This window comes from Trichosurus vulpecula, chromosome 7 (assembly GCF_011100635.1).
Source record: "Trichosurus vulpecula isolate mTriVul1 chromosome 7, mTriVul1.pri, whole genome shotgun sequence".
Lineage (NCBI taxonomy): Eukaryota > Metazoa > Chordata > Mammalia > Diprotodontia > Phalangeridae > Trichosurus > Trichosurus vulpecula.
Genome location: NC_050579.1, coordinates 227,835,095 through 227,849,503, shown reverse-complemented (window position 1 = coordinate 227,849,503; position 14,409 = coordinate 227,835,095). Strand labels below are relative to the sequence as shown.

Sequence of the window (14,409 nt, the reverse complement as noted above, 5' to 3'; positions counted from 1 at the left end):
CTGTTGTGGTTCAGTCGTGTCCAGCTCTGCGTGACCCCATTTGGGGTTTGCCATTTCCTTCTCTAGCTCATTTTACAGAGGAGGAAACTGGGGTAAAGAGGGGTAAGTGACTTTCCTAAGGTCACACAGGTGGTAAGTGTCCGAGGCCCACAGAAAGCGAGTCTTCCTGACTCCAGGCTGGACATCAGTGTCGGGCTTGTAGTCAGGGAGGCCTTAGTTAAAATCTGGTTTCAAACATTTACTAGTTATGTGACCCTGGGCACACTTAACCTTTCTTTGCCTCAGTTTCTTCATCTGTAAAATGAGGATAATAATAACGGTACTGACCTCCCAGGGTTATAGTGAGGATCAAATGAGATAATATTTGGAAAGCGCCTATCAGTGCCTGGCACATAGTCAGCACTAAATACATGCTACCATCATCATCATCAGCGTCATTACTGTTGTCGTTATCACAGCATTGCCTTTCTAAAGATGTGACATATTTTGCATGTTGTCGCTCAGTGTCGATGTCACTTTTGTCAGTAGGTTTTGCTGAACTGTTTTGCTTTGTGATAAAGGAAGGTTCAATGGTTAGTGGGAGAAGCATATTTGGAAATGATTGTTGCTCAAAAAACAAAAGTCATTAGTAAAACTTACAAAAGAATAATGGATTGAAATGAATGTAGACATTCCCACCAACCATCCATTACCTTAAGAAACTCCTTGTAGACACTACTACTGGTTGATGTTTTTGGTCTAAATATTTGGAGCTGGAAAGGACCTTGGAAGACATCTAGTCCAATTCTTTCATTTTAAGGATAAGAAAACCAAGGTCTGGAGAGGTTATATGATGAGGTCACCCAGGCACTCAGTGGCAGAGCTGACAATGTTAGCCCTTGTCTTCTGAATCCAAATCTAATGCCCTTTCTTCTCTATCAACTGGCTTTCCTTTTCAAACTCCCTGAAATGAGCTTTTATACCTTGTTCATGTCTTCCCATTCCTTAATCTTCTTCTTCTAAACCCTCAAAACACCTCATAGAAGCTCCAAATGCACCCATTCCCCATCTTTCACAGAGATGCTAGGTCAGGAATGGGTTTTCAACAAGTAACCTATGGCCAGAAAAAACTTTTTCACACAAGTCAGAACTAGGTTCCATCTTGGGTGCTTAATCATTAAGTATCTCCTTGCAACATACCACTACAGTTAGTTTCCCTTGGGAAAATCAGTATTTGGCTTCCTTTGCTCCTGCCCAGAGTTTCCTCTCAGAATGTAATACTTAGCTATTTGCTACAAAAAGATCCTAATAACTCACGAAAGCAGTCAGGCTAATACAGGAGAGGATTTATTTAGCCTAACCAAAAGTTAAAAATATAAAATGTTGACACCTAGGCCCTAAAACAATCGAGACAACTCTCCTCCCCTCTCTCAGGCCTCCACCTCCCAGGGAGAGATTTCTAAATCTATAGTACATTTATCTTAGGAACAGGACCTCCTTGAACATTGTACACAGTAACAGCAGCATTGTGTGATGATCAGCTATGGGAGACTTAACTCTTCTCAGCAATACAATGATCCAAGATAATTTCAAAAGACTGATGATGGAAAACGCTATCCACATCCAGAGAAAGAACTATGGAGTCTGAATGCAGATAGAAGCATACTATTTTAAACTTTTTTGTGTTTTTTTTCATGTTTTTTTTCTTTTTGTTCTGTTTCTTCTTTCATAATATGACTAATGTGGAAATATGTCTAACATGATTCCATGTGTATAACCTATATCAGATTGCTTGCCCTCCTGGGGAAGGGGGAGAAAGAAAAATTTGTAACTCAAAATCTTATAAAAATGAATGTTGAAAACTATCTTTACATGTAATTGGAAAAAATAAAATACTATTTAAAAAAGAGAAACAAATAAAAAAAGGAATAGGACCGCCTTACAAGTGGGAAAACACTTAAGGTTTCTAGAGGCTTGGGGCACCTTGCCCAGACCTTCAGAGTCCATGTATCAGTGAAGAGCAAGAGGTGGGTTTGTTCTTCTGTATACAGGCTTTATCTCTAGCTGTTCCTTGGCCCCTAGATCCTCCCAAGTCCAGGAATCAAACGGAACTTTTCAGCTGCCACTTGTTCATCAACACACACGGTTCCTTCTAGACAATGCAGGTCTGCATGGGTTTCTCTCTGGTCAGAGAACGAAGTCCAGGTGGGTCCAACTGGCTCTTCTCTGTCTGATTTCTCAGATGTGGTTCTTTGGGTCCCTTTGTCTCTTCTCTCCTTTTTAAAATGTCAAGTCCAAGCATGTAGCCTAGAAGCATGAACTGGGTGCAGATCAATCACCCTAATGTAGTATCAATGAGCAAGGAATCCACACCTGATCAAGGACATCATTGGTGCTAGGCAAGTTCTCACCAATGAGACACGAGGGCAAATTGACCTTTTTACATTCTGTATAGGGAATTTCACACCTGGACCCAAAACAATGCCACTGGCACCACCCACTACATTCTCCCTCTGGTTAAATTTGTAGCCACTGCAAATAACCGCAGGGTGCCTTTGGCCACAATGGCCTGTGACCCCAATTCTGGGTACCATCCCAGGGAATTAACGAGGTCTTAGGCAGTTCATTCGGTGAAACAGCAAATTGTCCTCCTTCCTCAAGACTTTTCCCAGTATCTTACATCCCTCCAAAGAGCCCACAACAACATGCAAGTTCATTTAGAGGCACTTAGTTGGTGCAGCAGGCAAGAGCAGGCAACTTGGAGTCAGGAGAGACCTGAATTCAAATTCTGCCTTACATATTTACTCTCTCATACCATTGCCTTCCTCATCTGTAAAAATGGTACTGGGCAGCTAGGTGGTACAGTGGATAGCTGGGTCTGGAATCAGAAAGACTCATTTTCCTGAGTTCAAATCTGGCCTCAGATACTTACTAGTTGTGCGACCCTGGGCAAGTCACTTCACCCTGTTTGCCTTGGTTTTCTCTTCTGTAAAATGAGTTGGACAGACAAATGGCAAACCGCTTCAATATCTCTGCCAAGGAAACCTCAAATGGAATATGACGGAAAACGAATGAACAACACCAAAATGGTTTTCCCCTACCAGGGCTGTTGTAAGGATCAAATGCTGCAATTTGCAGTGGCTACAAATGCAAACTTGATAATGCTATATAAATAATAGTTGTTATCACCATTTTATTAATACCTTCTTTAGAATCCATAGCAGCCCCCCAAATCAAAGTCCTTGGTGAGGGTCCAGACCTCCCATAACTGAGTGCCCTGGGGCTTACACAAACTCCCTATACATATTGCACAAAGTTCCTCCAAGATCATGTCTGCCTTGGTTAAGAGCATTTCTGCTGATACTTGGCAACAATTAGCAATGAAATCCTAAACCCAAACAGGAATCCAATTAGGGGCATCTCATTCCTACCTGTGTCCATTAGTGTTTGCCACTTGTGTGACAAAGGAAACAAACAACAACAAAGGAAAAAGCATCCTGGGAAACAAAGTGGTGTCCGTTGATTGAGGAGCAGCCAAAAAAAAAAAAACCTGACGTGTGCATGTAGTTTCGCCCTCATGAGTATTTTTTTTCTCTAACAATTGGTTTTCCTGTGCCTACCAGTTTTTGTTTTCTTCTATTTACAGCAGAGTGGAACAGTGGAAAGAACACTATACTTAAAGTCTGCTACTTACTACCTATGGGCAAGTCACTTCACCTCTTTGGGCCTCAGTTTTCTCATTTGTAAAATAAGGTTGGACTACATAGCCCCTAAGGTAGAAATCCAGCTAGAAATCTGTGAGCCGAAGTCTTAGTTCCTGCCTCTTTCCTGATAAAGAGCTTATCCGAGTGTCATGACAAGTAAAATTTATATCCAATTGTCTCTGTAGTAATCATATTAGGTCCACCTACTTTTATGTGTGTATATGTGTGTAAAATCTTCTTTTTAAAAAAATGGTTACTGATATCTTTTATTTTTACTTCATCTCTACTTCCCACCGTATCCTTCCTCTCATTCCCTCCCAGAGAGCATCCTTTATAATGAAGGAAAAAAAGAGGAAGAAAAAATAATTAATACATCAAAAAAGGTCTGATTTCATATGCATAGTTTCATACTCATGGTTCCCAATCTCTGAAAACAACAGGAGAGGGGATATCTGCCCACATCTCTTCTTTGGGGCCAAGCTTGGTCATTATAATTTGTAGCATTCTGTTTTATTGCCATTATTTTTTTAATTTACATCACCGTAGCACTGTGTTTTTGTTGTTCTCCTGATTCTGCCTATTTCATTCAGCATCAGGTCATCTGAGACTCCGCAGGCTTCTCCTGCATCCATCATATTCGTCATTTCTCATAGCACAGGAACATTCTACTAAATTCACATACCACGATTGGTTGAGCCATTTCCCAATCCACAGACATCTACACCAACTTGGGTTTGGTCACACAATCGCATACCTACTTCTCCCAAGAGAGGGCCCAGAGACTCCAAAGGGAATGTGCAGGGGTCTTGGAGCAGATCGGGAATGCTGGGAAGGCCGGGAAACCTGTCCCCCTCGTTTGCACTACCACTTTAAGCAGAATGAATAGATTGTCTATAGGTATGATGAGGAAGACACTGCAGAATCACATTTGCTGTGGAGACACGCATGCACCAATAAGAACGCAGCAACGGTCAGGGCATTCCTAAAGTCTGGACACACAGGCGAAAGTGCATGTTTTCAAGAAATGAAATGAATGAAATTTTCAGCAACATTACTGGAATATTAATAAATAACATCTTCGATATGATTTCCATCATTTGTGGTGCAAAGGTTGATGCGCTTTGCAAGATCCACACAAACTCGATGCAGTAACTCCACACTGCCGTCAATTGCCTGTGCGTCCAGACTGGATGGCAGAATAGCAAAGTTTTGTTGCCCACCTCGTGCTCAATCCAAGGGATGCACTCATTCAAAGGAATAACTGCAAAAGTCCTGTACTATTAGAATTGACTTTCTTTCCCTCCCTTTATTTTTAAAATAACACAATTCAATCCTGTGATGCTACTCCACTGTAAGAGGGATTCAGAGAAATACGGGAAGACAGGCTGCTTGAGCGTTGGGTCTGGAGTCAGGAAGACCTAAGTTCAAATCCAGCCTCAGACACTTACTAGCTGTGCAATGTCGGGCAAGCCACTTAATTTCTGTTTGCCTCAGTTTCCTCAACTGTAAAACGGCGATATTAAAAGTACCTACCTACCATTAACCAAATGAGTTAATATTGGTAAAGCATTTAGTACAGTGCCTGGCACACAGTAGGAGTTATATAAATGCTGGCTATTATTATTATTATTATTGTATCAACTGACTCAGAGTGAAATTAGCAGGGAAGAGGGAAAAAAGTCCCATGATGATACAATAATATAAATTAAAATAACAAAACAATGTTTAACTATATTGACCAATTTTGTCTCCAGAGAAGAAGTGAAGACATGCAGCACCCTCTTTTTGGGGGACGAGATGGAGGACTATGGGTATGGAATATCGTCAGAGGTATTGTGGGGAGTGGCTCTGCTTAACAATTTTTCTTCATTTCCAGAGAGGGCTCAGTGGAGATGGGAAGAAGTGGGGGGGGGGGGCACTTTTGAAATGAGGAAGTAGCTACAATGCAAAAACAAAAGGCAAAAAGAAAACTTAAAAAAACACTTTGAATTCTCACGTAATCACAATCTTTAAAAATTTTTTTTGGCAGATTGCTTTTCCTTGTGATCTTTGCTAATACACAAAGACATGAACCACCTGTCAGTTTATCAGGGTAGGGAACTACCAATGTGCGGAACTCCCTCCACCAAGCAGATTGTGAACAATCTTGTATCTTAGTAAATAAGTTGTTGGGAGTTGACAAAAATTGTACTAAGGCTAAATGACTGGTCCAGGGTCACAAAGCTAGCTAGTTTCAGAGGCAGGACTCAAATTTGGGATGCCCTGTCTCCAAGCACACACAGCATTCTATCCACCAGCACAGTTTAAGTCCTTTCTTTGCAGACAAGGCTAAAAAATTATCTGATCAGAGAGACATCTGTGTACTAGGAACTGGATGGATAACTTCCTGTTTGTTTTATACCTGACACCCTCTATTACCTAAAGACAGCAAAGGATACAGAGAAAGGTGGATGCTCATTAGCTGAACAATGAAGTTAAAATATTAGAGGATACCGACATGCTTTCTTCCTCTCCTCCACCTCAGAATCTCTAGCTTTTTTCGAAGCTTAGGTCAAGTACCACTTCCTACCTGAGACTTTTGCTGATGCCCTGAGCTACCAGTGCCACCTCCCACGAAATTGCCTTGCATTTGTCTATATGTGTATGTGTATATTTATCAGACAGAATAAAAGTTCCTTGAGAACAGAGACAGTTGGCTTTGTATCACCAGAACCTAGAATATTATATGTACTAGATAAATGCTTCTTGATTGACGTGAAGGATTGTTACTATGCAGTAAGAAATGATGAATAAGAATTCAGAGAAATGTGCGGGGAGATTCATGTGAACCAATGTGGAATGAAAATAATCAGAACCAAGCAAATAACATGCACAGTGAAGGTCCTGTAGAACAAATAATGAAATATATTTCCCAACTTGAGCCACTAGGTGGCGCAGTGGATTGAGTGCTGGACCTGGAGTCTGGAAGGCTCATCTTCCTGACTTCAAATCTGGCCTCAGACACTTAGCTGGGTGACCCTGGGCAAGTCATTTAACTCTGCCTCAGTTTCTTCATCTGTAAAATGAGCTGGAGAAGGAAATGACAAACCATTCCAGTATCTTTGCCAAGAAAACCCAAATAGGGTCACAAAGAGTTGGACATGAAGTACTACAATCCACAATGTCTGCAGTACTAAGGCATTACACATGGTATCAGATGCAGTCGATTGTATCAGCTGTTTTTTTTCCCCATTTATTTTTGTTTGTCACAAGAAAAGTTTTGTTCTAGAGGGAGAATTTGAAATAGCTGGAATGTAAAGACAAAGAGCATCAACAAAATGTATTTAAGAAAAAAGCAAGAAGGAAGGGGGGAGGAGAAGAAAGAGTAGACAGGGAGGGAAAGAGAAGAAGAGGCTGAACGGAGAGGAAGAGGGGAAGAAGGGGAGGAAAAGGAAGAGAGGAGGAAGAGGATGAGGGAAGAAGGGGAGGGAAAAGGGGAGGAAAGAAAAGAGGGAGAAGGGGAGGGAAGAGAGGGAAAAGGTGGGAGAGGAGAAGGGGAGGGAAAAAATACGGAAAGGGAGGGAGAGGGAAAGGATAAGGGGAGAGGATGAGAAAAGAAGTAAAGAGAGAAAGAGAAGGAAGAGGGATAGGGAGAAGAAAGAAGGAGGAAGAGAGGGATAGGAGAAGGGAAGGAGAGAGGGAAGAGAGAAAAGAAGAGGGAAGGTAGAGACTCAAGTAGGTTTAATGAAAAGAAGAAGCTTTCTCTGTAGAGAAATTACAACATGCTCTTGAAATTAATATTTTAATAACATTATTGCAAGAGTTTTGTTTTTTTTTAAATGCAGGGAAGCAAATAATGTCTATTTTTATCATCTTTAGTCAGCAATTAAGGGAAGGTTTTAACTACCTAAGGCAAGAGCAGACAGGGGGCAATTAAGAATGAGATCGGTAATTTTATTTTTTAGCTTTACTCTGGCTATGCCCCCTGCTGCTACTACCAAGCTGCTTACAGCAAGTATTTCCATTCAATGCTGAGTTGAACTGTAAATCTGAGATTTACAAAACACTTCAACCAGATCTCCTTGTTGGGTAATAAAAATCTGCCTTCTAGGCAAGAACCCTGAGCCAAGTGGTGGGTAGAAGTTGCAAAGAGGCAATTCTAAGCTTGAAAAGCTTCCCAATAGGCAAAGCTGCCCATAACGAAAATAGGTTGCCCCTAGAGGAACTGGGTCCCCTCTCAATTGAGGACTTCAAGCAAATTCTGGGTGACTATTTGTTAAATTTGTTGCAAAGAAGATTCTTCTTTCATTGGGTATTGGGGGAGATAGCCACAAGGTCCCTTTTAATGCTTGAGATTTTGTGATTTTGGGGTACAAGAACATCAATGAAAATTTTGACTTCAGAATGAAGGACAAAAAGAATTACATTTCTAATGTACAAAATCAGAAGACTCAGTGCTCTAAATAGTACACATGAGCCTAAAGGACCAGGAAGTCTATGCTTCCTCATTAACATAGCACGTAACCTTCAACTGGTAATAATTCTTGGATGCAGAAAAACAACAGTGATGTTAGAGGCCATAAACATAAGATATGTAAGCAAACAGGTTCATGACAAATAATGAGAGAAATCTAGGAATCAAGGAGGTGACAGACTCAAAAGTGTTATCAACGGTGCCTTAGCCATCTAGTACCAATGCTTTATACATATGAAACCATGTAATGTCACTTTACTGTGAATCAAAAGAATAATTACCTTAAATGACTTACCATGTTTGTGGATGAATGCAAGTCCCTGTAGTATCTGGTACATGATATTCCTAATAGCAGACTCAGGAAACAACTTGTTTCTGTATTAGGTAGAGAAAAAAAAAATCAAGTTGTAAATCTAGGTTAACACATAAAAATCTATTCTCTGTTCCTGAGTTCTTATGACAATAATAGGCAAAGAGCTGAGATAACACTTATATAGTAGAGAAACACTAGAGGCCTTTCCAATACTATCAGGGGTAAAGCAAGGTTATCCACTGTCGCCACCATTATTTGGTATAGACCCAGAAATACTAGCTATATAGCACTAAGATAAGAATAAGAAAATGAAGGAATAAGTATAGGTAAAGAACACAGAAATGTATCACTTCATGCAGATAATATGATGGCTTATCTACAGAACTCTAGAGACTCAGCTAAAAATTAAGTGACAATTAACTTCAATAAAGTAGTATGATACAAAATAAATCTACAAAATAATCCTAAGTACTAATAAAATCCAACAGAAAGATAGAAAAAGAAATTCCATTGAAAATCAATATAGAATGTATAAAATATCTGGGTTACTTACCAACATTATATGAATACAACTACAAAAAACTTTTTATAGAAGTAAAAGAAGACTTAAGTAATTTGGATAAAAGTTAATTGCTTATATTTGGGCCATGCCAAGATAATAAAAATGCTGATAATATCGAAACTACTTTGCCAAAGGATACTTTATAGAATGAAAAAAATTATTTTAAAAATCCATCTAGAGGAACAAAAGATCAAGAATCTCAAGGGAAATAATGAAAAATGACAGGAAAGAAGAGGATCTAAAAGAACCAGATCTCAAACTATACATTAAAACAGTAATAATCAAAATAATTTGATAATAGTTAAAAGAAATAGAAGAATAAAAAAGAATAAAAGAAATATAAAGGATAAAAGAAAATATAAATAAAAGAAAAACAAAAGAAAGTTATTAAAGTATGTTTTTAAAAATGTTCAGAGTAGAAGGCCAGGAAAAAAAAACACAGGCAGCTCTGAAACTTACATGCTGGATTTATTACATTCTTAAAAGGAATAGCACACTATATATAATAGAAATGGCTTCACATTCTACTTTGTATGTAGAAACACTAATTTTATTGGGTATTTAAAGTTCAGAAGAAAATTGGTTTTTGGTTTAAGTTTAGAATAAATTAAATAAAATTTTTAAATAGAAAATTTGATCAGTGGAATAAATTAGGTATACAAGATTTATAAACAATGGAAACATAGGAACATAGTGTTCACTAAACCCAAGGACACAAATTATTGGGATGAGGACTTATTATTCAACAAAACCTGCCAAGAAAATTTTGGAAAACAATCTGGGAGAAATTAAGCTAAAAGCCTCTCTTACCTTATAAAATAATAAGCTCTAAATGGACAGGCAATCTAAACATAAAAGGCCATATCATAAACAAATTATATGAGGATGGAAGGAGATAATTTTGACCACTAAGGATAGGCGAAGAATTCTTGACACAAAAAATAGGGCCTTGATGGCCTTAAGAACTACTGTCAGGTAAGATCAGCATCAACCATAGCAGGTAGACTTCTTATTACTGTCCTCCAGGCATTATAACCATAAAGAAATTGAAAAGAATTTGAGGGTACTTTTGAATGCATACAGTCTCTAAGGTAATAAACCTGTGCCTACTCTCTTGGGAATAATGACACACTCAGATGGATTAGATGATGAATGTTCTGAATAACCACCAAGGAACAGTCAATTTAAAGGTTTTAAAGTGGACTTCTGTTGTGTCATCTTGAGTCTTTTCCTGTATAATCTTGGTCTCATCTTCAGTCTTTCAAATGATAGGAAATTTCAAAAGCATCAGACTAAGCACCTTGGCTATTAAAAGTGGGGAAAGAGAAGCAGGAGATTTATAGTCTTTATAAAGCATTTAGCATAGTACCTGGCAAATAGGAGGTGTTTAACAAATGTTGATTGATTGATTACAGCCCAGCAAAAGCAGGAAAAAGGAAAGCATACTTGTGAGAAATTCCTTTCTAAAACAAATTCCCCAAACTGTACCTTTCTTTCATTAGCTGATAAAGGTTTTCCTTCATGTATTCGAAGATAAAATAAAGATTATCATTTTCCCTGATGACTTCTTTCAATTTCACTACATTTGCATGGTTGAGCTTCTTTAAAGACTGAAAAAAAAGGAAGAGGAAAGATTTTGGTTAGAAAAATAAAGTCTTTTACTGTCTACTTACTAATAACATTTAACATTTATAGGATGCTTTAAGGATTACACATAGTACCTATTATCTCATTTGAACCTTTTAGGTAGATAAAATAGATATTATCCCCATTTTACAAACAAGGAAATTAGTGGGGTGGGGGGAGTTGGGGGAGGGAGACTGAGGCTAGTGCAGGGCTGTCCAAAATATGGCTGCAGTGCGATTTTATGCGGCCCACCTGTGGGTTTTAATTCTCACAAGCGAAAAAATAAAACAATTTGCGTGGAATGCATATTAGATTTTTTAATTCCATCACTAATAAATAATCTCGTTGATGTTAATTTTCTTTGGTGCTTTTAAGCAGTATTACAGATGGACCATATTGCATGGAATTTTCAATCGATCTGTGGGATGCGTTCCATCTGTATGATGCACACTAGTCAGAATGCACCTACCTTTATATTGTTGTGTTGTCGCTTTGTTGTTTTGTGTTTGCTTTCGCGCTTCACACCTTCGCCTACCATATTGATGATGTACATTCCCCCACTTTCTATTAGTGTACTGTATTTTTTATTCTGTGTGCAGCCCTCGAATAATTGTATTATTTTAATGCGGCCCTAAGATAACCTAGGGTTGGGCAGCCTTGGGCTAGTGGATCACTTGAGCTCAGGAGTCCCGAGCTGCATCATAGCCAAGGCTGTTTAGGTGTTGGCACTAAATCTGGCACGAATGTGATAAGCCCCCATGCATGTGCATGAGGAAACCAGGCTGCTTAGGAATGGGCAAACCTGCCCAGATCAGAAATGGAGCAAGTTAAAACTCTGTGGATGATCAGTTTTAGGACTGAGCCAATGTACTTCTAGCCTAAGCAAAACAAGGAGACTCAATCTCAAAATAATAATTACAAAAAAATCTAAGGTTAAGAGAAATGACTTGCCTGTGGTCACACAACCAGCTGTTAAAGACAAGTGTTGAACCCAGTCCTTTCTGACTTGAGTCCAATATGCCTTGGTACCCTTAGAGCTGTTTTTTTAATCTTTTTTTGTGTGTCACAGACCCCTTTGTCAGTCTGGTGAAGCCTATGGACCCCTTCTCAGAATGATGTTTTTAAATGCATAAAGTAGAACAAAATAAAAGTGAACAGCAGATAACAAAAGAAAACTAACAAGGAAGTAAAGAAAAGATGTACAGCTCTCAACACAATGCATAGTATTTATTACATAGGATTTCTTGAAATGAAAATTTCTTGCTATATATTTTGAATCCTCTCATGTTAGGCTGTGCACATGACATGCTTTTTTTCTTTTCTTATTTTGTATTTAATTTTCAATATTTAGGTATAAAATATGTTTCTTTTTCTTTTCTTATTATGTATTTAAGTTTCAGTAATAAAAAAGCCAAAAAAATGCATAAAAGAAAATACGCAGGATTATGAAGTAATCCAATTATATTAAAACATAGTTATCAAAATATTTTTTAAAACAAGATTCTGGAACCCAGTTTAAGAACCCTTGCTGTAATTCTATAGCCATAAAAACACTATTTATAGCATTTGATTGGTATTATAAATAGAAATTTTAATGAAGGAAATGTTTCTTTGACATCATTAATAACTTTCTATGGAATAAAGATTTTGATAATCCGCACTGTACTTACTTGGTCCTTAACCATTACAGAGCACCCATTATTACGTGCCAGACAATGCACCAAGCACTGCATTATGAGCTTACGTGACTGCTTCCAGATGTATGAATCTGGAAATAACTAGAGAAGAACCAATAAAGAAAGCTGCCTTTTTTTTTTTCCTTCCCAGCTGCAGATACGGCAGCTGCTTCCTGCTGAGATCATTAGCTAAGTGTCTGCGTATACTTTGAAGTAAGAACGGCTGGATGCGGCCGAGGCAGATGGCCAGATTCTTAAGTCTTCTCCCATTTTCCTCTGTGTATTTTTTTCCATGTACTTCCCTTCACAAGCTCTGTGAGCTTAAGGCACACAGGAAACACTCAGAATTGTAGGGGAAGGAGAAAGGAGGGAGGGAGGAAAAGGAATAAAGGAAGGAAAAAAGATAAAGAGATAGAGAGACAGAGGGCTTTCATGATCCTAGGGCGACATGAGAGGAACCATTGGCCTGAAAAAGCAGCAAAGGGAAAAGAAACAGGCAAGAATGAATGAAAATGTATTTTTAAGTACTTACTATGTGCCAAATGCTGTGTAAGTACTGGGGATACAAATAGAAAAAAAGTGAGACAGTCCCTTCTCCCAGGAAAATCATGTTCTAATTGAAAGAGATCACATGTAAAAGAAAGCTTGGCTTCGGGATGGATAGAGGCCTAGAAATCACTGAGGTTTATAACTAGGGTGGCTGGCAAGCTCCAGGGCTCCTAGGGTTGCATCCATAGGTCTGATATTAATGACAGTAGTAATAATGGCTGGCATTGACACAGTTTGCAAAGAGCTTTTACATGGGTTATCTCATTTCAATCTCACAACACCTCTGTGAGGTGAGTGTTATGATTATCCTTATTTTACAAATGAGGAAACAGAGGCCAAAAGAGGTTATGTGGCTTGCCCAAGGTCATATGGCCGGCATATAAGGCAGGATCTGAATTCTTATCTTCCTGACTCCAAGTCCAGCACTTGATGCCATTTACCCCCCAGATGATTCTTGTGATAGTGCCAGGGACCTTGGGAGGCAAGGTTAGTGGTTAGGCCTGGAGGACCTTGGAGGTAATAGCAGGACACAGATGGTAGGGCCTCATGATCTCCCATCTCATTGTTAGGAGCAGAACTGGTTACTGCCATCTAATTCAAACAGTGGGATCAGTCAAGCAGCTAAGATGGGTGCTAGCTGGGGAGGGGGTCAAGAGAATAAGGGGAAGGCACTCCTATTGGTGGACTTGTTTAGATGGGTTCTAGAGGAGATCAAGTGATCAGGAATAGTACGATAGCCTAGAACATAGTGTATATAGTCTTCTGCTTGCTTACCCATTCTGTTTTTATACCACCTGTATATTTAGTGATGAAGACTAAATCTAGTTTTGTTTTGTTTTTATCAGTCGTAGCTCTGTAAAATAGCAACAGGTCAGATACATTGCAGTCAGTAAAACCCATCAGATAAATTGATTTTCTGTGTCCTTCTGAATTTTGTCCTCTTTGAAGAAAGCCCCACCCCTCCAAAGTAACCTTGGCCATTTGGGTAAATCCCTTTAACTCAACGAATGCTTTGTTTCTCACAGAAGAGGGTCAACTGTATTAATAACAATGTTAAAAAGTCCATTGGATTTTTTTTTCAAAAGTTATCGCAGAATATCATAGCTGAAAGGAGCCAGAAGGGAATATCTGATTATCCAAACCCCTCATTTTCCAAACTAGGAAACTGAAGCCCAGATGGTAAAATGACTTCCCAAGGTTTCACAGTTAGTGACAGGGACACACTGGAACCCAGGTCTCTGATGCTTAGTCTTGAGTGTCTGTTCTACTATGCCACACTGGCTCTGTTATTCTGGGTAAGAAAAAGAAGAAACTACAAAGTTTTTCCTGAAGAACAAAATGTTGAAATAAATCATATCTGAGCACAGAAAGAAACTCGATAATAAGGGAGATGATCAGGGTTTAGCACTTGGGTGGAAACGGTACTGGTACTCCTGTTAGCTGGGAAACGAGGCAAAAGGTGGTTAGTGAAACAAAAACAAAATTTTAAAAAGCAAAACCAGTCTCCTTTGAGGCCTGTTCCCTAAAAGACAAACTCTCGCCAAGGC

At 38.9% G+C, this 14,409-nt stretch overlaps 1 protein-coding gene across 3 annotated transcripts in view; it reads right to left on the bottom strand.

Moving 5' to 3' along the window:
* CILK1 (ciliogenesis associated kinase 1) overlaps positions 1-14,409 on the bottom strand; it is a 99,594-nt gene that overhangs the window by 38,962 nt on the left and 46,223 nt on the right. For all 3 annotated transcript variants that reach the window (XM_036766666.1, XM_036766667.1, XM_036766668.1), the window contains 2 exons: positions 10,500-10,621; positions 8,432-8,511 (listed from right to left, as the gene is read on the bottom strand). In XM_036766666.1, the coding sequence (XP_036622561.1) occupies positions 8,432-8,511; positions 10,500-10,621 (202 nt within the window). The remainder of the gene's footprint in view (positions 1-8,431; positions 8,512-10,499; positions 10,622-14,409) is intronic.